General features: G+C 40.6%; 1 protein-coding gene across 5 annotated transcripts in view; it reads left to right on the top strand.

Annotated features, from left to right (window-relative positions):
- The window catches only part of Mtr (5-methyltetrahydrofolate-homocysteine methyltransferase), a 90,133-nt gene that overhangs the window by 5,121 nt on the left and 61,994 nt on the right, over positions 1-23,018 (top strand). For 4 of the 5 annotated variants that reach the window (XM_031357994.1, XM_031357990.1, XM_031357992.1 and 1 more), the window contains exons 2-13: positions 395-609; positions 3,300-3,389; positions 4,734-4,803; positions 6,884-6,976; positions 8,526-8,632; positions 11,215-11,277; positions 11,774-11,868; positions 14,061-14,161; positions 15,749-15,810; positions 17,382-17,449; positions 19,754-19,833; positions 22,160-22,272. In XM_031357994.1, the coding sequence (XP_031213854.1) occupies positions 400-609; positions 3,300-3,389; positions 4,734-4,803; positions 6,884-6,976; positions 8,526-8,632; positions 11,215-11,277; positions 11,774-11,868; positions 14,061-14,161; positions 15,749-15,810; positions 17,382-17,449; positions 19,754-19,833; positions 22,160-22,272 (1,152 nt within the window). In that variant the 5' untranslated portion in view covers positions 395-399. The remainder of the gene's footprint in view (positions 1-394; positions 610-3,299; positions 3,390-4,733; positions 4,804-6,883; positions 6,977-8,525; positions 8,633-11,214; positions 11,278-11,773; positions 11,869-14,060; positions 14,162-15,748; positions 15,811-17,381; positions 17,450-19,753; positions 19,834-22,159; positions 22,273-23,018) is intronic. The other variant, XM_031357995.1, reaches the window with a different exon arrangement.

Genomic DNA, 23,018 nt, shown 5'->3' with positions numbered 1-23,018 from the left:
TGTCAATTCTTGATCTTAGAGCAGAAGCTATTGGCGTTCTCTTCAGGAAATTTTCCCTTGTGCCTATTACAATCGTTGACTTTTTGTGAACTCTGAAACAGAACTAGCTAAGCCTACCATTGTTTGGGGATTCATCTGTGCTTTGTGATATGTAAGACATTTTATTGTATAGAAATGTCAGCGTTTTTGACAGCAGTTTTCTAGTGCTGCAGTTACATCTTTTATAAGCTCTAACTTGCTCTCTGTTGTGAGTTATGGGTTGTACCTCTTTCTGTTTCCTCTTGTGCTGCTGGAGATCAGATTCAGGGGTCTTACACACTTTGCACTGTCTACCCCATACCTAAAGCCCCCACATATCTTCATTCTTTGAAGTTAGTTTTTACTTTCTTTAAAGGAGAGATGAAGAAAACCCTGCAGGATGAGATTGAAGCCATTCTTCAGAAAAGGATTATGGTGCTAGATGGTGGGATGGGGACCATGATCCAGCGGTGCAAACTAAGTGAAGAAAATTTCCAAGGTCAAGAGTTTAAAGATCACACCAGGCCACTGAAAGGCAACAATGACATCTTGAGTATAACTCAGCCTGATGTTATTTACCAGATTCATAAGGTGAGTTATTTCTAGGCACTCAAACATTCGTTCAGGTTATTTCATGTATCAGTCTCACACTGTTGTGGCCTTTGCTGTAGAAAATTTGGAAAAAAGACATGATATATTTGAAAAGCTGGTGATTTCTTTAAAAACCAAGTAAATGTTCCACACTGTATTGGATACTTGGGATAAGCAGATGATAAACACAGGATTTTTGGTTGATTTGTTTGTTTGGTTTTTGGTGTTTTAGCATTAAAACTTCTGTTGAAAAACCATAACTTGTGGAACAAACTAGAAGTTCCATGTTTGCTTATTAATACTTTGTAAAGAAATACTGGATGGGTCTTAATTTGTGCTGCTATAAAAATTCTCTGATTGGGTGGCTCAAACAACATTTCTGTCTTGTCTGTCTGTCTGTCTGCCTATCTATCATTTATCTATATATGTGGGTGATTTGACTGTATGTAAGCATTTGCGTCATGTTACTTATTTATGGGTTTTGACTGTATGTATATATGTGCATCATGTTTGTGCCTGGTGCCCAGTGAGGCCAAAAGCAGGTGTCAGACCCTCTAGAACTGGAGTTTCAAATGGTTGTGAAATGACATGTGGGTACTGGGAATCAAACCTGGGTCTCCTGGAAGAGCACCCAGTACTCTTTAATTATTGAGCCTTTTCTTCCAGCCCCAGCATTTATTTCTTATGGTTCATAACAGTGGGAAAGTGTATGATTGAGATGCCATTAATCTGGTGTTTGCTTATCATGGGCCTTTCTTCCCATGGTATGGAAGGATGCAGGCAAAAGAAAGCAGACCTGTTTCTTCTAGTGGCCATGCTAAGGTCTAGTGGTATGTCTCTCTCTGCCAAGATTCATATGGGAAGTTTTTGTTTTTTTTTTCCAAGACAGGATTTCTCTGTATAGCCCTGGCTGTCCTGGAACTCCAGAAGAGGGCGTCGGATCTCATTATGGGTGGTTGTGAGCCACCATGTGGTTGCTGGGATTTGAACTCATAACCTTCCAAAGAGCAGTTGATGCTCTTCCCCGCTGAGCCATCTCACCAGCCCCGCTTATCTTCTTTTTTTTTCCCTCTAAGTCAGGGTTTCTCTGTGTAGCACTGGCTGTCCTGGAACTTGCTCTGTAGACCAGGCTGGCTTTAAACTCACTGAACATCCTCCTGCCTCTGCCTCCCGACTGGGAATTAGGACCACTGCCTGGCCATAAATTATTTTATTGCATATTTATATCTGCATATAAGTGAGTAGAATATGTTTTAAATTTAATGGTTTTATTTATGTTACTCTTGACATCTCTGCTAAAATAGCTGACAGAAATAAAAAGAGGTTATTTTGGCTCATAGAGAAGGTACAATTTATTGTGTCTGAAATGCATGATAGCAGTTGCTTGCTATGTGGCATTGATCATGTCACATTGCCTCATTAGGGAGCAGAGGAACATTACTCCCTCCAGATTGGCCCACTTCCCAAGGTTTCTACAATCTCGTGAAAGTGCTACCAGTTGGGACCAAGTCTTTAAATATGAATCTCAGTACATATTATATTCAGACTATAGCAATATGCTTTACACATTGTGTTTCCTGGTTCAGTGGTGCTTTAGACGGCTTCCCCATGTCATAGAAACATACTTTTCGGTGTCATATGACATATAATAATGTTGCATTAGTTATCTCCTTCTTGATGACTGCTCTTATAAATGTGCTCTTGTTGGTTTTCATTTTTAGTTCTGCAAACATTATCAGCTTGGGGAAGACTGAGTTTGTTGACTGTTTGAAAATCAAAGGAGTCCAGGCTGTGAGTCAGCTTGAGATGGAGATGTTATCCAGACAGAAACTAGGAAGGCAGTTTTTTTTTTTAAAATTAGATATTTTCTTATTTACATGTCATGTGATTTCTCCTTTCCCAGTTTCCCCTCCAAAAAACAAACAAACAAACAAAAACAATAAGAACAAACCCCTGTTGCCTCCTCATGTTTGCCACCCCACCCTCTCCCACTTATTGGCCCTGGCATTCCCCTACACTGGGACACAGAATGGAAGGCAGGTTTTAAACAGCAGAGTTTTAGGATACTATGTCTCAGTGATCTGGGGTGTGTGTGTGTGAAGACAATGTGCTCAGATTTTGATATCTTAGTCATGGTGCACTTATTGGTGCAAATCAGTTATGTTAAAGTAGGGAGGTAAAAGGAATAGAGCTGGTGTCTTCTGAGTGCCCAGGATGTGCCAGACACTTGACGTGCTGGCTGATATTATGTAGACTTACTATAGGCAGAAAATGGTTTTAATACTTTGGATGAGGAGGCTGGTACTCAGAAAATTTAAGGAACTTGATAGGTAGGATTCTTGTTATTGTCCACCCACTGCCCCTTGAAATATCTCTTTCCATATATTTTTTCCCTTAAAAATGGCAACAACAAGCTGGGCATGGTGGTGCAGGCCTTTAATCTCAGCAGCATCTCTGAGTTCAAGGCCAGCCTGGTGTCTGAATTTATGTTCTGTGCTTCTGAATTAAAACATGCGTTTCTGTGAAATTCTTATACCTGCTTATATCTCTAATCTTGTGTGTATTATTGGTTAAAATGTGGTTGGGTTGTTGGTGACAAACATGAAAGGGCATGTTCGTTATTGGGGCCAGGGACTGTAAGTTCACGACAGCTGACTTACTATTTTTTAGCTGACTTTACTATTTTGCAGGAATACTTGCTGGCTGGAGCAGATATCATCGAAACAAACACCTTCAGCAGTACTAGTATTGCCCAGGCTGACTATGGCCTTGAACACTTGGTGAGACTTTTATGTCTAATATGTGTATTAGTATTTGCTGTATTAGAGGTTGGTAGAGACCCCCCTACCCTCAAGTGGCTGTCAGTCTAAGCCCAATGATCAGGAATCATGGTGCTTATGAGAGAAGTAGTCCATTCATTTTGCAAAGTAAGAGTCATATAACAGTGTGTTCTTTTGTAAAGGCGACATTTCTGACAGTGAGTGACCTGTACATGTAAGTAAGTGGCTGTGGCTGTTCCAGTGCAGAAATGGACATTAGATGGGCCATGAGCCACAGTGCACCAAGCCCTGTTTAGTATATCATGGTTTGCTAATTGCACAATTTGAGGAGCCAAGGCAGTTAAAGGAGTTGATATAGATCACAAGTCTAGGAACGCTTGCCTGGAATGTGGCCAGTCCTCTTACCTGTTGGAGATTGCTTTACATCTATGAACCTACTTGCTTGCTTTTTCCCAGAGTGAAATCCATGAATAATCCTTACTCAGATGAGAAAAATTATGTATTTATATATGCTTGAGTGTTTTGTTTACATATATGTCTGTGCACTCCTGAGTGTGCTTAGTGCCCATGGAAGCCAGAAGAGAGTTCTCCTGCAACTCAATTAACAGGCAATTGAAAGCCACCATGTGGGTGCTGGGAATTGAACTCAGGTTCTCTGGAAGAGCATCCAGTGCTTTTAACTGGTCTGTCTCTCCAAGGCCAGGTCCCCTGTGTAGCTCTGGCTATTCTGGAACTCACTGTGTAGACCAAGCTAGCTGGCCTCAAACTTGGATCTACCTGCTTCTGTCTCTCTAGTGCTGGGATTAAAGGCGTGCGCCACCACCACCCAGCAAAATTTTCAAGGTGTTAATAATCTTCAGAAAGTTCAGAACTGCTTCTTCCCTACTACATCTTTCCCAAGAAGAAAATCAGGGCCAGGGAGAGTTGCCTTGGATGCTGCCCCTGGTTCTGCAGTGGCTGAGACAGTCCTAGATCTTAGGTTTCCTCCCTTAGATGTTGGTGATTTTCCCATTAGAATACTTTTGTCTCTCCCTCCCTTTTTCTAGCCCTCTTTTTCAAGACAGGCTCTCCTTATATAGCCTTGGCAGGATTTGAATTCAGTCTCAGCTTTCCCAGTTCTAGCTACTACACCTGGGTTAGCATATTTTATTAATCTGTAGAATATTTGGCTGTATCAGCTTATTTGACCTGCTGGATGTCCAGATATCAGCTTACAGAGTTTTGTTTCACTCATACTTTCTTACTATAGGGCCTTGATGAGTTCAAATAAGAATTAGCTAGTTACAGATCCCTTACTGGATAGAGGAAAAAGCAGGACAGACTAACCAGTGGTTGATATGTTAGGCCTACCGGATGAACAAGTGCTCTGCAGATGTGGCCAGAAAAGCCGCTGAGGAGATAACTCTGCAGACAGGTAAGGGACGTTCTCCTTTCTTTGTTGCATACACACAAGTTCTTTTATGTTCTCAACTCTAATGTGCAGGTTCCTCTGACATGATGTTTGGCTGGGAGCAGATCATTTACTTATTTGTAGAGTACTACTCTGCAGTATTCTAGTGAACCATTCAGTGTCTCTGTGACGTGACCTTGTCCCCATGGGCCTTCAGTTCAGGCTTTTACTCTTTACCTTGCTGTTGCTCATAGCCTGACTTGGTAGATAGGCTCATGATGTTCTGTGTACTTAAAACTGGAATAATTTCCCCCCCTTGGAAGCACATCATTGGGTCATTAAATAGCAACTGGCTGATTTGATTTTGGCTATTATTAGACTATTTGATCTTATTTCTCTGAAGCTGCATCTTCCCCATGCTCGGCTTACTGAGGCAGTGATTGCCTTGGAGCATTTTCCCGTGTAGTCTACTGATGACCTGATTGCTCTTCCTGGCTGACAGAGGATATAGCATTAGATTCAGTCTTGCTGGGACTTGGAAAGTGGTTCCTGAAATAATTAACCTCCTGGCTAGCTGCCATCAGAACACTTTGGCTGGTGGGAGGCTCAGAGATAGGAAAAGCAGTAGAAGAAATAGATATAAAGTTATTGTTAGTAGCAGACATGTGAAGAAGTTGTTAGGAAGTTACTGGCAGCATACTAATGAAGACCAAAGCAATTTACAAGGAAATCTGTTTCAGAGAGATAGTGTTTAAGTTCATGGACTTGCAGAGCCCATTACCCCTACAGAGAGGTTGTCACAGGCTATTGAACCAGTCCAAACACCAAAGATAAGTCTATTTTCCTTACACCTATCAATGCCATTATTCAGCTCTGGAGAAGAGTAAGAACATTTGGGTCTGTAACCTTTCCACAGGCTACAAAACAATTTCTCTCTCTCTCTCTCTCTCTCTCTCTCTCTTTCTCTCTCTCTCTCTTTCTCTCTCTCTCTCTCTCTCTCTCTCTCTCTCTTTCTCTCTCTCTTTCTTTTTCTTTCTTTCTTTTTAAAATTGTCTTAGAGTCCAAGATGGGTCTCAGCAAGTGTTGCAGAGTGAGCCTTGAACTATTGATCCTCCTGCCTCTACATCCCAAGTGCTAGAATCACAAATGAGTGCAGTCATGCCTAGCCACAGCTGGTTGGCAGTCTTTTCCTGTGTAGTTGTTCAGCACAGCCTGTGTTACTGTGTTATGAAAGTCATCAGGCGATGAGTTATAGGACTCCTGGCGTTTGTTCTGATGTGCATAAGAGCACAACTTCCCAGACTGTTAGAGAAACAAGTTCATTTCTGGCCTAAAGTGTAGACTAGAGCAATATTCATTCTGCCTCATACTAGAATCTCAGGCTTTATAATTGTTAATTTGGATTTAGTATTTACTTGAGTGAAAGGCTGATAGTATAAAGCTATAAAGCAGTTCACATTATGTTCTGATGTGAGGCACCTTGTTATATTCATACCTCGAGTTTTTCTTAAGAATAGGGAGGAAAGTATGCTAACATACAGCTTTAATAGAGATTGCATGCAGAAATACTTGGATTTAAAGTTTGAGAGTTCTTTTGAATTGTTACGGTAGTAATATTTATATGTCCCTTTTATTGTATGATTTTCCTTGTCATGGCAAATATGTTAAGATAGTTTGTCAGTTATCTCAGTGACATAAAATTAATACAAGTCTATTAGTTCAATACAAGTTTTGTTTCAAATGAATTCTAAAAAATTAGCCTTGTAGGACTTTTTGGTTTCTGACTTGTTTTGTAGCCTTGTATTCAAGGAAGAGTCTCCCTTACCCCCTTGTTTTTTCTCTATTGGGGGCGTTGAGCCAGGATGAGTGCCTCATGTGTGCCAGGGAAGCACCCTACCACTAAGTCACAATAGTAGCCTTCTTTATTTTATTTGAGATTGAGTCTCACTAGGAAGTCCAGGTCAGCCTCAAACTCACAGCCTCCTGCTTCCGAGTACTGAGATGATAGGCGAGTCTTACTGCACATGGCCCTAAAGTCTGTGGATTCAGAGCAAAAGGCTAAGCGACTTGTAACTTCACACTCTTTTCTTCTCTTTTCCCAAAGGAGTCAAGAGGTTTGTGGCTGGAGCTCTGGGTCCGACTAATAAGACACTTTCTGTCTCCCCATCTGTGGAAAGGCCAGATTATAGGAACATCAGTGAGTATTCACATACAACCACAGACCTTGAGGAGGTGCTTTAGTAATGTACAGTGAGGCCTCAGAAATGTGTGACTGTGCCCGTGTCAAGGGCTTACCGTAGTGTTGGCAGTACTTACAAGTTAGCTGCTGTTCTTACTTGAGCTTGCTTTCAGTTCTTGGTGATGTGTCAGTGCTTCCTATAAAACTAACTACTATAAAATACCTGCTGTGTTGTTTCTCTCTCCTATCTTTTAACTTGTTTGGATTTGTTTTTTTAAATCTTTATTTGAGACGGGGCTGACACAGTATTTCAGGCTAGGTGGCCTAGAACTCTGACTGGTCCATGATGATCTCTGCTTTGTGGCAGTCTTTTCATCTCAGCCTTCTGAGTGAGGGCATTACAGGTGTGAGCCACTGTGCCCTATCATCTCTTACTTTATCTAAATAAACTAGCCTTATCAAGATAAATTACCGTATATAAACTTGCTTTGTTAAGATTTGACCAAAAATTAGAAGTGTAGGTCAATCTGTGAGCATTAACACTGCATAAAAAGGATTTAAAATCCTAGAACTAATTATACCATTTGTGGTAATGGATTTTGTGTAGGTGACAAATCCAGGCAGGTACAACATTTGGGATTTCGTGTACAGAATTGTGCATGCTGTGCTACCACGCCTCTTTACTAAGAGTGGCTCTTCCCAGGCTGATGTGTGGTCCATGTTCTCTGGACTGTGTGAGACAGTGGGGAGCCTGTTCCCAAACTGTATGAGTCAGGCATAGCCAACATAAAGGTGGTATATAGGTCTCTGTTAAGTAGCTGGGCATTTTGTCTTTTTGATTGGGAGATAAAGTGAGAAGACAGATGATTTCTCAGCAGAAACAGACACCACAGGGCGTTTTAAACAAAGTTTACCTAGTTGTTACTAAACACTTGGTTGAGTCAAAAATTGTTTTCTGCAGAGGCTTCTTCTCTGAGATGAGGGAGGGTGAAATCCATGGGCTCATAACCTTTTTTAGAGATTTACCTGTGATGTATTCAGATGTCATTTACTTTATTGTATTTTATTTTTATTTGGTGTGTGTCTGTGTGCAAATTCATATGCAGCATTGAGTCACCTGGAACCTGAGTTATAGGCAGTTGTAAACTGCCTGATGTGGGTGCTGGGAATAGAACTCTGGTCCTCTCAAAGAGCAGCAAGTACTCTTAATCACTGAGCCATCTCTCCAGCCCTTAAAGCTCATTTCTTCGATTTATCTCTTAATGGATAAGATGGTGTATGTTTATTTTAAAGACGTGGAGAATAAAGAACATAGTCCAACACGTCAGTGTGCCCCCACTGTGTGTGCTCCTCTGTGAGAAGCGCAGGACGAGTGGCAGCAGTTTAGGAGCAGCCTTGCTGCTTATCTCCATCCACTGCATTGGGTTCACCAAGTGTTATCCTCAAACAACTGTGTTTTTAACCATCATTAGTTCACAAGTGCCAGACTTGAGCTTGGTACAGCCTGGCATCATTCAGAAGGTACGGGTTTTTAACACTCTGGCTGTGTGTGATTTGTTTTTTGCAGCATTTGATGAGCTTGTTGAAGCATACCAGGAGCAGGCCAAGGGACTGCTGGATGGAGGGGTCGACATCTTACTCATTGAAACAATTTTTGATACAGCCAATGCCAAAGTAAGTTGGGGGGGAAGATGAAGAGGAGTGATGGGGTGAACAATCTTCTACAGTTAGAAGATAATAATAGCGGTTACTGAAGTTAAATAAATTCTTTGTGTTTGCTCCATTTTTGTCCGTCTCTGATTGACAGCCTAAAAACCGTATTTCCTTTTCTGTGATTTATGTCCTCTGCTCTTTTTTCCTATTGGATTTTTTTTTCTACCTGTAACCAGGTCCCTAGCATCCCACTCCCCACGCCAACTATTGGATTTTTAAAAATTATGAATATGTGTGTGTGTGTCGGGGGGGTATATGTCTGTACCCAGGTGCGCAGAGTCCAAAAGCATATGATCCCACCCATAGCTGGAGTTATTGGTGGTTTTGAGCTGCCTGATATGGTTGCTGGGAATCAAACTTGGGTCCTCTGGAAGAACAGTCTGTGCTCTTAACCACTGAACTAGCAGATACACAACTGAAAAGACTCACAGTATTGTTTTTATTGGAAATGTGGGTGGCTAAACAAGAATATAAAGACTAGGATAGGTTTTTTTTTTTTTTAATTTGGTAAAAAAAATACTGAATTTTAAAGTTTTTAAATGTGTGGCCTACTTTTTTTATACAATTGCATGTGTGTTTATATGTACATATGCATGTATGTATGCATGTGTAAGGGGGCTTGAGGAAGATGGAAGATAAGCTTGGTGTTATCCTCAGGAATCCTTAACTCTCTAAAGAATGCTATCCACTTCCTTTATGATTTCTCATTGTTCTGGATCTCTCCAGTTAGACTGGCTAGCCAGCAAGCCCTAAATCCTTCTGTTTCTACCTCCCCAGAACTGGGATTACAAGTGTACACCACCACACCCAGCTTTTAAAGTGAGTTCTAGGTATTGAACTCAGGTCCTCATGCGTATAAGGCAAATGTGTTTCATCAACTGAACTATCTTTGATGTTTAGAATACTTTTTATCCCTTTATTTTGTATACCTGTGTGTATGTGTGTGGGTATGGAAATGTCAGAGTGCATCAATGGATAGTGAGCGGTGTCTGTGGACAACTTGGGGAGTCAGGCCTCTGTTTCTACCATGTGGTCCCTTGACCAGGTTATGGTTATGGTTATCAGGCTTGGCAGCAGGTACCTTTACCCAACGAATCATCTTGTAGGCTTTATATATTAGAAGTTTCCCTAATGGCATATTTGGAACGTTTCTTTAATCTTTTTCATTTTATGTGTTTAGGTATTTTTGCTTACATGCATGCCTGATGCCCACAGAGGCCAGAGAGGCTGTGGGTACCTGAAACTGGGTTACAGAGGGTTGTGAAGTATCATATGGGTGTTGGTAATTGAACCTGGATCGTTTGAAAGAGCAGCCTGTGCTCTTAACCACTGAGCCATCTCTCCATCCTTAAATGGTTTATTATTTCTCAGTGAAGTGAACATGCGTAAGATGACCTATCCTAATTTTTGTCAACTTGATACAAACCAGGATTGTTTGGCAATAGAAAACTTGAGTTGCAGTTGAGAAAATGCTTCTGTCAGATTGGCCTGTAAGGAAGACTGTGGTTGATGTGGGAGGGACCAGCTCACTTGGGAGGCCGAGGCAGGTGAATCTTGGAATTTGAGGCTATCCTGGTCTAGGGCTACACAGTGAAACCCTGTCTTGAAAAACAAAGAAAAACAAAACCAACAACCAACCAGTCAACCAACAGCAGCATCAAAAATAAAAAAAGATTTTAAGGATCACTTTTTTTAGTCCTAAAATAGGAATTTCAGTTTTGCTATTTTTGTGATAGAGTCTTGCTATGTAACCCAGGCTGACCTAGAACTGGTCTCATAGGCTGGCCTCAAACATGCCGTCCTTATATTTCAGTCTCTCACATATTGGAGTTACAGGTGTGCAGCACCACATCCAGCATTCAATATTGTCCACTTAAAAACTCTCTATGACAAAGAAAAAACCCTCTATCACCAGGAGTGTTCATATTAATGACAAGTTGCATTCTAATTTCAGAGATGTTCATCATCAAATTAGTGACTTTAATGGTAAAAGGAAGAAGAAGTAGAAGATCATTGCTTGGAACTTAAAGCATACACTTTTAAGAGTGAAGTAGTTTTACAACCCAAGATCACGATAATTTTTCTAGTGATGCACATTTTTAGTTCGTAGACCTACCTTTGATGTATATGAAAGGCTGACAGAATAGGCAGAGCCTTTTTATTTATATGTTTATTTATTTATTTTTTTTGATTGAAGAAGGACAGAAAGAAAAGTTAACTCTTTAGTTCTTCATAGTAAATAATTAGCTCATTAGGTGAACTCAGATTTTTTTTTTTGGTGGTGCTGGAGGTTGAACCCAGGCCCTTGTCCATCATGCTAGGCAAGGACTCCAGTGCTGAGCTCTCCTCAACTCAACGTTTGTTATCATGTGCAGTGTTACACCCAGGAAGGGGCATTGTGGTTATGCATTTAGGGAAAATTTCCTTTCTTCAGCTTTTGTTTTTCTCAAGTGGTCTTGAGAAAAGATTATTAAGATCAAGCAGTTAGATTGATCTTGGATCTTTCTCAGAAATATATTCTTTTTTTTTTTTTTTCTTAACAGGCAGCCTTGTTTGCACTCCAGAACCTCTTTGAAGAGAATTATGCTCCTCCTCGGCCTATCTTTGTAAGTTCTTAAATATGTGCACGATAACCTCTCGCTCTTTAAAAAGAAAATTCTTTACAATTAAGGTTTTTATTGAAGGTTTCCCACCCTCCCTGAAATAGTAGGATGATGTTATCTTTTAGAAACCACCCTTCTGTTTGCCTTCTTCCTATCAGTAGCCAGCTTCCCTTTGGAGAGAAGGAAAATGAGCCAGGAAGTGGTTGAGGAAGAACAAGCTGTTAAAGAGGCAAGAGGCTTAGGGCTTACAGAGGGATGGGCTTGGCCTGGTGACTCCTGAGGCTGGCTGCTTGTGATTTTCTTGCCTCTGGCTCTGCCTCTCTCTTTCCTTCTTCCTCAGGCACTTGGCACATGTCCATTCTGACACTCAGGCAGCATGCTGTGCTGTTGAGTTTGAGTTCCACAGTTCTTATGAAAGAACAAAGAACTTGCACTTGTTTTTGTTAGCATAGTCTTTACCATAGTCTATATTGTTAATTTGTTTCCATTGTTAATTCAGATTTCTGGGACCATTGTTGATAAGAGTGGACGGACTCTTTCTGGCCAGACAGGAGAGGCCTTTGTCACCAGTGTGTCTCATTCAGACCCCCTGTGGTAAGTGACTGTTCTTTTGGGCACTTTTACTATAAGCTACATAATGTGTCCCCAGAGGGGCCTTGCTTCTGTGTTTCCACTGTGCTATTTCCATAGTGACTGGATTTCCTTTAGTCTTTCAGACTTGACTCTAAAGGCTTCAAGCCACTGTAATGTTGACATCAGGAGGGCAGCTCTCATATCTTTTGGGCAGTAAAATGTTTGCCTCTGAGTCTGAAGTACTTATAGTTCAAGACCATGCTTGACAGAGCAGTGCTTTAGGTTATTAACAGTTTATATTTCAGAACAGTGATCGCAAGTGTTAATGCAGTGCCTGTTTGTGGGAAACCAGAAGCATCCCAGAGTAAAACAAGGAATGTTAGAAGTCAGTTTTTATTTTTTAAGAGTGGAAGGTTATTTAGAGTTAACAGTCATATATGATAAGGGCTAACATATGAGAGACTGTTGTTTAATGATTGACTGTTAACAAAGAACATTAGAATCCTGTGTCATTATTAATTTGTCATTTTTTGAAATCCTGCTATGTGTCCTTGAATACTGGGTAAGTGAGATAGTCCATATTAAGGAGAAACACTTCACTAAATAAAAATGTAAAACATGCTTCACGCTTGGAGACCTGATTTGATCACAAGGACCTACAGGTAGAGGGAGAGAACCTACTTCTGCAAGTTATCTCTGACTCCCAGAAATGCATGCCTCCCTCATATTCCCTCTTTCTAAATACAAATGGAAAATTACATGGTGCTGTACAAAAACACTGAACAAAATCTGGCTATATGCAGTAGTGAGTCCTTGTATGACTCAGAGGTGACTCTTAGAGATGGTAACATCTGAACCATGTTGGAAGACTCAAGCCTGAGTTTGCTAAGTCGGGAGACAGGATAGATGCATGTGTCAGAGTGACTTAAGGTCAGTATGAGAACTGTGCAGTTGATGAAGAATGCCCATATGTGATGTCTTATTTGAGCTTTACTAGAACCTTAAGATAGCATTACTTGCTGTTTTGAAGACTGTTTGGCTGGGTAATGTCAAATATGGAAAAGACAAAGTAGCAGTAGAACTAAGTTTGGAAAACATTCAAATATTCTTACTAGTGATAAAACAATTACTTATAATATTTTAAATTTTTTTATATGATACTGAATCTAGGTGACAACAATCTTTAGTACTTTTTAGTTGCTGTGTTAAAACATCATGACTTAAGACAAATGACAAAAGAAAGTGTTCAATTTAGGGCTGACAGTTTCAGAGGATTAGAGTGCATGACTGTCATGGAAGGGAACATGGCAGCAGGCACGCATGGCCCTGAAGAAGTAGCCGAGAGCTCACATTTTGAGACATAACCAGAAAGCAGGGAATGATGCAAGTCTTAAGAAACCTTAAAGCCTGTCCCCTAGTGACACACCTCCTCCAAAAGCCATACCTATTCTTTCTCAAACAGTTTCACCACCTGAAACACATGAGGCTCTGGGGGCTATTGTCGCTCATAGCACCACAGCAGCCTAAGATGAAAGTTGCAGATGTACTAGTAAAATAGGTAGACTGAGAGGGTGGGTCTGCTCAGGTCTGCTCAGGTGTAGGCTGCAGATGCACTAGTAAAATAGGTAGACTGAGAGGGTAGGTCTGCTCAGGTCTGCTCAGGTGTAGGCTGGCCATTCATTGGATCTCCTTTTATTTTATTTTATTTTATTTTATTTTTGAGTCAGCATGTCATGGATCCTCAGATTGGTTTCAAACTTGCTATGGCACTAAGTAGGCTTCCTGCCTCTACCTCCTAAGTGCTGGAATTACAGACATTTACCAACAAGCCTGGACTTGGACTTAGCAATCTTAAGGGAAATCTGAGGATCGATTGAAAGTTGGTGATCAGAGAATCATGCTTGCTTTAGACCAGGTGCAGGTTTATTTAAAAGAAAAAAAAAATGTGTGAAGCACAGTTTTCTATATTTCTATATTCTATACTCCTTGCCTCTACTTTTATCAGTTTTCCCTGTTAACATCTTGCCTTGATGTGGTTCAATATTAATACATTATTAACTTAATATTAATCTACATTAGAGTTTACTTTTGTAATTCTATGGATCTCTCCAAATATGTGGTGACACATAAGTGTGATTATAGCCATTATAACTTTTATGCATAAATATTTTGAATGAAATGACGATGACTCTAATGTCTGCTTATTTTTCCAGTATTGGATTAAATTGTGCTCTGGGTGCAGCTGAAATGAGGCCTTTCATTGAAACAATTGGAAAATGTACAACAGCCTATGTCCTCTGTTACCCAAATGCAGGTGTGTTTAAGGTTGGGGTTGCACATGGGGTGACAGATTTTGATTTGAAGAATTTGTGTTATAGGGTTATATGTATATGTCTGTGTACACACGTATAGGGGAGGGAGGGAGAGGGGAAGACGTGGGGGGGGGTGCTTAAGTATATGTGTTTGAGACTCAACCTGAATTTTGAAAGAAAAAAAAAAAGAGTATTTGGGTATTTATCAGTCTACTTAGACCTGAAAACAGTTTTGCACAACTTGAAGTTTCAAAATAGGGTGTAACTGCAGGGATTAGTCTAGTTATGTCACTAACAAGGGTTTTACCTTGTGAATATAGCTAGAGAAGCTGAAAAATAAAAAGGATCCCTTTCCTGTTCCTTTTTATTAGCAGAAACGCTATGGGTAATATTATGTGTTATGTTCTTATGGCTAAAATTCCTAGTTATTGGCACATAAAAATTTCAAAGATATTTGTAGATCTCAAACTATCCAGTAAATATTGATAATTTGGTCTGGCCTTGCTGGATTTCTCAGGGAATGTTTTGAGCACTGTTCAGCTACTTAGAGCTAAAAATAATTTTCTGTATTTTTTTATCCATATGTATACATTAAAAAATTTAACCAGTTTTCTCAGTATCTGTGTAATGATGAGCATGTGTGCATGCAGTTGCAAGTGTGTCATGGAGTACATATGGAGGTTAGAGGATAACTTTTGGGAATTGGTTCCCCTTCCATCGTGGGCTTTGAGACTTGAACTCAGGTCATCAAGCTTGTGCAACAAGTTCTTTTACTTGCTGAGACATCTACTGGCCTCAAATGAACACGTTTAAAATGCATAATAAGGATCTGAGAGATGGTTCAGTGGTTAAAAGCAGTTGTTCTTATGGAGGACCTGGGTTCAATGCCCAGCACCGACATGTTGGCTCACAGCCATCTAAACTCCAGTTCTAGGGAGTTCTTCACCCTCTTCTGACCCCTGTGGGCACCAGGCACACAGGTGGTGCACAGGCATGAATCTGAACAAAATACTCATACACAATAAATAACTAAACCTTAAAAATGCATGATGTATTTTATTTTTGTTTAGTAAGTAAGGGCAGAGCATGAATAGAACAGGGAATTACATAGTCAGAGGATAATGTATAAGGTTAGACTAAAGAAAGAAACATTTACTTTAGATACAAAACTGTCACCAACAATAGGTAAAAGTTGCACATGGGAGACAGTTCAGATACTGTGAGACTTGTTGTGCCGGAGACAGTTGAAATACTTGCCTAATTTGAGAGAAGACTTGTTTTTAATTGCATTGCATGTGGAATGTTCCTTAGTTCAAAGGCTATGGGAGTGTGTATAGGGTGTTCCCTCACACACAGTTTTATAAACAGAGTGAATTACCTTGTAAGGAGCTTGGAGGTGGAGACTTGGGCTCTAAATTTCTGTTTAATACGCAAAAGCAAAGTAAATGTCCTCCAGATTTTATTTCTGATATATAAGTACTATGTTATTTACTTTTGCAAGCAATTATCATTTTACTATCAATATAGACTTTTGTAAAATTTAAAGCACTTGTTAAGAGAGTTTTGAATAATGGTTGATGTTTTCTCAGGTCTTCCCAATACTTTTGGCGACTATGATGAAACACCATCCATGATGGCCATGCACCTGAAGGTCAGGATTCCTTTCATTTCAGTTTTGAAGAGACAGTTACTATGCTATTTTAATTAATAAACTAATTAATTAAATTTGCAATCTGGCTTGTCTTGCATAAGCTGCTCTTAAATTTGCTATTCTTATGCTGAAATAGTTGGGATTACGCAGGCATGTGCCACCATGCCTGATGGAAGATGAAATTTAGATTTAGCATATTTAGAAGCAGAATTTTCCCTCAAAATCTAGTCTATAAATAACAAAGTAAAGTCTAGGTACTCCGAGTTAAAGTATGGAAGCATAAGGGAGGGCTTAGCTGTCTGCTTACTTACTGCCTGGCAGTGGTAGCTGTTGGGAAGTTCTCAGTGAGGTCTTCTCCAAACTAAGTGAGACTCTCCTGTACAGTGTCACTTCTGCAACCCTACCAAATAATGACTTCCTCTCTCATTCACTTGAAACTGCTGTGTGGACTAAATGTCCATGTGGCTGCCTGTTGTTACCTGCAAATCCTCCTTCTCTTGGTTGTACTTGCCATTTTTGACTCTGTTTTTGAGACCATGTTGCGTACTGCTATTGCTTAGTGCGTTCATGTCCTGATGCTATCTCTGTTTTCCTTCATTATTTGAATTTTTAGCTCCGGGCTCTGATGTTTTCTCCTAGACTGTTTCTAAGTCAGTTCTTAGGATTTCAGGATTTATTTTTTGTTTGTTTCTATTGAGAGGGGTTTTTCTACAGACTGTATTTGAGCTCATGATTCTTTTGTCTCACACTCCTGAGTACTGAGATCATAATTTCAATTATCTTAAGTAGATAATCTTGGTACTTTGCTTTCTTAGCCTCTTCATTAGCCTTTGGTTACTCCAGATCCTGCTGATCAGTATGGTGCCTTACCCCATGTGTTTGATAGAGTACTTAAAACATGGCTAATGTGATAGAGGATTTTCTTTTGCTTTCTTTCTTTTCTTTCTCTCTCTATTTCTGCCTTCCTTTCTCTTTCCTTCCTTGCCTTCCTTCCTTTTTTTCTTTTTTTCTTTCTTTCTTTCTTTCTTTCTTTCTTTCTTTCTTTCTTTCTTTCTTTCTTCCTTTTTTCCTTTCTTTCACATTTTGGGGTTTTGAGATATGGTTTCTCTGTGTAGCCCTGGCTTTCCTGGACTTGCTGTATGACCAAGCTGGCTTTGAACCACCTGGGTGCTGGGATTAAAGATGTGTGCAACCACCACCTGGCCATTTTTTATCTTAAGAAACTTAAAATTAAATTGAAAAAAACTGATACTCATATTATTTGAAAATTCATTGTCCATTTCACATTTATTCTGCCCAGCATATGGGTAAAAAACTGTTTCATTTCTTTATATAGGAAGATAACATTTCTACTGTGTTTCAGACAGCACAAAAGGTTTCCTAGTACCTGGACTATTTCTCTTGTGTATCTTTTACCTAGGGCTTATGACTTTTTTTTTTGTATCTAAAGGAAATATGTTTATACCTCTTTAGTATAATCTTATTCAGCAAATGTAGAAAGTGCATGCTCTTATGTTGAGTTTGGTTTGATAAGTTTAGAATTCAGTTGCACTTGCTTTTCCTAAGTACAGGACTTTGCTGTGGATGGCTTGGTGAATATAGTTGGTGGATGCTGTGGTTCAACACCTGATCACATCAGGTAATAGTTACCTCTTTATTTTATTTTATTTCTTTTTTTGCTTTAAAATTTGTTTGGTTTTATTTATTGATTATTTTTAATGGTATTTTTATTTTTAGAGAGTTTCACATGTATATAATTTTGATGATATTTACTTTGTCCTCCTCCCCTTGTGTGCCACTGAGGCAGGATCTTGCTATGTAGCTTAGATTTGGCCTGCTTCTCACTGTGTATAGCCCAGGCTGGCCTCCTGAGTCCTCCTGACTTAGCCTTTGTTGTTTGAGTGCTGGTATTAAAGGTGAGTGCCTCCACACACCTGGCTTCTATGAGATTCTTTTATTTATTTATTTATTTATTTAGATTTATTTATTATTATAAATGAGTACACTGTAGCTGTCATCAGACGCACCAGAAGAGGGCGTCAGATCTTATTACAGGTGGTTATAAGCCACCTTGTGGTTGCTGGGATTCGAACTCATGACCTTTGAAAGAGCAGATGGTGCTCTTACCTGCTGAGCCATCTCACCAGCCCCCGAGATTCTTAACAACTATAAAGTTACTGTGTATTTGTCTTTTTGGTGCTGTTAATTGAACCCAGGGATTTTGTACATACTCATCACCTACTCTTAACCCACCATGCCTACATCTCCATTTTTATACATCTTTTAAAAAAACTTTTTATTGGTTCTTTGTGAATTTCACATCATGCGTCCCAGTCCTACTCATCTTCCCCTCCCCTTGTACCTGTCCTCCACCCTTGCAGCCTCCATGTGGAAGCTATAGTGTGTCATAGTATGTCCTATAGTACACTCTTTTGTCTACACTTCTTTGCTTATAAATGTTCATTGCAATGACTCATTGGTCTGGTAGGTGGCTTCTGGCTACGGTATTAATACTGGAACCTCACTGGGGCCAGATACCTGTTGTTGTCCTGTGTCATGGACATCTTATAGTTTTAGATCTGTAGGACCAGCCCCTTCATGCACTCAAGCAGTTCATCAATGGGGTAGATGTTGGGGTCGGTCAATTCAAAGCCCTGGATCTGGGCCTGAGAGGTCTCAGAGCTGGACAGCCTCCTCTCCAGGTCTCATGCCCTTGGAGGTCCCCTACAAGCAACCCCACCCTTCACCCCCTGCAACCTGGGCCAGCTCTACCCTGCTGCCCAGGTGAGGTGCAGGCCCCACTCTCCTGAGTGTTACAGCTGGTGAGGGACATGGCCAGCTCTTCTGCCGGCTGTAGATGGCAAGGGATGAGAGGGAAGGAGGGTGCCTCTCCCTAGTCCATACCATCTCCTAGCAAACAAGAGACAGGGCCAGCTCTCCTGTGCTCATGCCCTCAGGGCTGGCTCCCCTGCAGCCCTCATATCCAGGGCCAGCTCTGTGGTGTTGCCCAGGTGAGGTGGTGCAGCAGGTGAAGGACAGGGACAGCTGTCCTGCTCTCATGACCCCAAGGACCTCACCTGCTCACAGTTGGTGAGGGGTGAGAGAGGAAAGGGTCATGGACAAGGGAGAGATGCAGCCACACCTGCAACGTCTCTAGGTTAAATTTTTTATGTTATAGTTGAAGTATCTTATCTTTGGATCACGGACTGATTCTTCATTTTTTAGATCACTTCCTCTTTAAAATGAGACGTTGTTCTAGCTTGTGTATTTGTATGTTGATATCTATACCTGTCTGTTTAACTCCCGCTTTTACTTACTCATCTACGTACTAATTTGGGGACAGTAGAGTGAGCAGTAGCTACAGTTCCTGGTAAACAGAAGCTAGATTTGTATGGCTTATCAAACACAGGATTCATTAAAGTTGACAATGTTACAGAGACTGTGGTTAACTGAAACAAATTTTGAAGAGAGGAGCAATTGTATTTATCTGTTCTCTCTCTGCTCTGTGCCTGCTATAGCTAAAACAAATGCACCTGTTCTCACCTGCCCTCTCTTCCCCCCTTTCTATTATTTCCCAGAGCTACAGACTTTTTTTTTGAAGTTGTTGAACTGTTGATTAAGTAGCAACAACATGTTCTGGGTGTGGATTTGTAAAGACTATCTGTGGGCTGGGGGAAGGGGGAAGAGGTTAGCAGTTGGCATTTGTGTAGACCTTCGGAGCTCCAGGCTCATGACTGTGATGGCACAGGCAGCACAGTCAGTGATGATGAGCTTTCTGTTGCTGAGAAAGCTGACAGATGTAACTGCTACTGTACATTTAAGTAGGCATATCATTATGTGCATGGATATAGTGATGCAGAATTAATTTCATAGCTGGAAATTAGCTTAATTAAATTTATGCTACTCTGAATTAATGAATATAGTGTTTTCTCTTTTAATTTAGGGAAATTGCAGAAGCTGTGAAAAATTGTAAGCCGAGAGTTCCCCCTGCTAGTGTTTTTGAAGGGCATATGTTACTGTCTGGTAAGTCATGAGGATGTAGTTGTTCTGACGTTTTAATGTGCTTATTCTAAGTGGATAGTGATATTTATGCCAGGAAGCTTATTAGGTCAGAGAGTGCTTAGTTTTCTTGGCACTTAGGTAAATTTTACTAAAGAACTCTTTTTTTTCTAGGGATGGAATGGAAAGATTAATTTCCAGGTAAAAATGGCCTCAACTCCCAGAGATCCACCTGCCTCTGTCTCCTTAGTGTTAAGATTAAAGATGTATATCACCATGCCTGGCTGTTTTTATTTTTTTCCTAAAATGGTAGTGTAGAAAGACAGTCTCACTGTATAGCCAAGGGTCACCTCAAAGTAGCAATCTTCCTGTCTCCACTTTTTGAGTGCTAGGATTACAAGTATGTGCCACCATGTCCAATCTGAAGAATACTTTTATTAACCTTAGTAGTAATGGTAAACAATAGAAGTACTGCTTCGTTATCTGACATGTCATCCCTGTTGCATCAGAAGCACTTGGTAGAATGCCCTCAGATCACACAAGCACCCTCAGCATTTAGTGGTGGTCATCCCTATGTGCCTGGTAGACAATCCTGCAGAGTCTATGAAAGGTCAGGGCACAAGGCTCATTAGCACTGAGAAAAGGCAGCAGCTGAAACCGTAGAAAGTGAGTCTGTGAACAAATGGCCTGGAATATCTGTATAGTTACCTACTCCATATTCATAATCTTCCTCTTGCTAATACTGGTTTTTTTTTTTTTTGTTTGTTTGTTTTTTTTTGTTTTGTTTTGTTTTTATATATAATGCTTTGGCAAAGGACTCAAGGGCCATTTTTTTTTTTTAGCTGTGATAGATGATGCTAATTTTGTGCTTTATTTTTATGTAATTAAGGTAGAGACACTTGGCTGATTTGTAAGCTGAAAGGTTGTGTGAGCAGTTATCTCAGGTTTGTAGACCCACTTAAGTGATCCTACTCATTAAGGCCATGTATCTCCAGAGCCTGCCCGTGGCTATTCGGGGAGACTGCTTCTTATAAAAGTTTTAAAATAAAGGCAGTATGAGAGCCTTTTCTGTGACACATCATGGTCTTTATTGCTTTTTTACCTGAGTATAATGCATCTACATGTATTACTTGGTACTTGCCTCTGAATTAGGCTGTGCCAGGGGAGATGCTATTACTCCTTAGCAAATACAGTGATACTATGCCAGAAGCCCAATGGCTGCCTTGGATGCTTCACAGGGACTGCCACCGTGACTCCTGGATCTCCATCCGGGCCCTCCCTCATCAAGTTTTAGTGCTAGTTTCAGGTTCATGGTCTCTCAATGAAAGAGATGAAGTAACCTTTCACATACATTGTTGATGGGGTGAAGATGTTTGATCCATTCATTTGTAAGCTGATTTCTGACAGAGCATCAATGGAGCAAAAAAAGGAAAAAATAATTTTTTTTTGAGGTAGAATTTTACAGAGTAATATATGTTGGCCTCAAATTTCTACAAGCTACATTACTGGGATTACAGTTGTGAACCGCCATGTCTGATTCAATAATTGTTTTTACAATATTCTTTATTTGAGAATTTTATACAACATATTTGAACATATTGACACATACCCCAACTCTTCTAACAACTACGCTTTCCACTCTGCTATCCCTTTCTATCCAATTTTAGTTTTCTTCCCCCTCTCAAGATCAGTTGGTATCACCCAACTAGTTTTGAAAAGAAAAATAACACACTGTATTTCCCTCTCCTTCTGTTCCTCCCTGTTTCCCTGTATCCCAGCAGCTGCCAGATGCCAATAGCTTCTCACTTCATGGTGGGGTTTTTGTGTCCCCCTCCCTGGACCAGCTCTACCTCAAATGAGACATGACAGCCCCCTTCCTCCCAAGGCTTTGGGATTTTCAGAGGCTGTGGGTAGCAGCACCAAGCAGGGGTTTCCAGACACAGCAGAGTAGCTCCTCATATGAACTCACAGCAACTGGGGCAGCGTGACAAGACCTGCTCAAGCTCAGTCCTCTTTTGATTGGAAGTTTCTTCCTGGTGCTTGCCGCAGGCCCTTAGTTATGTAAGGGCGATGAAGACTTTTCCTTCATTTTCAGAGGTTTATGGTTCAGCCCACTGGGGGTACTTGTAGCACAGAGCTCTGCAGTGTTTTTTCCCTTGGAGGTCTGGTTGTAAGTACAGTTGAAACAAGTAGCCATTTTCGTGTTCAGAAAAGGAAAGATTGTGAACCTGCTTCCCTATTAGATCTCCTGTTCCATCTACTCAGATGGACATTTTTTGCTGAAAATATTTTGTTTCATGTCATCCATGTGCATTTTCAAGAATTTTTTCAAAATGTTTCTCCTTTTAAGGTCTAGAGCCCTTCAGGATTGGACCATACACCAACTTTGTTAACATTGGAGAGCGCTGTAATGTGGCAGGATCCAGGAAATTTGCTAAACTCATCATGGCAGGAAACTATGAAGTGAGCATCCTCATGAGACCCCTCCCCCCTCGGGGGCATTGCTGTGCCTCTGGGGAGGCTGCATGTCAGCAAAGTGTTGAGTTCTGGCTGGTTCTATTGCAGGGCTGCTGGAAGTCCGTAGGGATGCTAATGGCATCTGGCAGGAGGTGAGGCTGCTGGAGACTTGAAGCTGCTGCTGTTGCCACTGCCCCAGAAGCATTATGTTTAGGGATGGAGGGAGATGGCTCAGAAGGGTCCAGCTTCTGGCCTTGCATTGTTAAGTTTGGATATTTGGGAGTACTTTCCATTTTGGCCTCTCTGAAACTGTTCTATGGAAAGTGAAAGCCCCTTGGCTTTTTAAAAATTATTATGTATATGAACATTTTGCTTATGTGAATGTATATGCACCATGTATGTGCCTGGTTAGTGCCCATGGGATCCCCAGGAGATGGAGTTACAGATGGTTTTGAAGTGCCGTGTTGGTCCAGGGGACTGAACCTGGGTCCTCTACAAGAACAAGTATTTTTAACTGCTGGATCATCTCTGCTCCTTCCAAAGAGAATTTTTCCTCATCTGATCACATCAGATGCTTACTGATGAAGGTATTGCTGACCTTGTTAGCTGCAGGATAAAACAAAATGAACAGGCCCTTGCCTTGAGAACTCTGAATTTTTAAGCTTTGTAATACTGAAGATGAGTCATATTTAATCCACACAGTGCATGCATGCCCAAGACATCTGGATAGAGCTTACTTTTCTACAAATATG

The sequence above is a fragment of the Mastomys coucha genome, unplaced genomic scaffold (genome assembly GCF_008632895.1).
Source record: "Mastomys coucha isolate ucsf_1 unplaced genomic scaffold, UCSF_Mcou_1 pScaffold7, whole genome shotgun sequence".
NCBI lineage: Eukaryota > Metazoa > Chordata > Mammalia > Rodentia > Muridae > Mastomys > Mastomys coucha.
The sequence above is the reverse complement of the archived record's forward strand: the minus strand, read 5'-3'. Positions and strand labels throughout refer to the sequence as shown.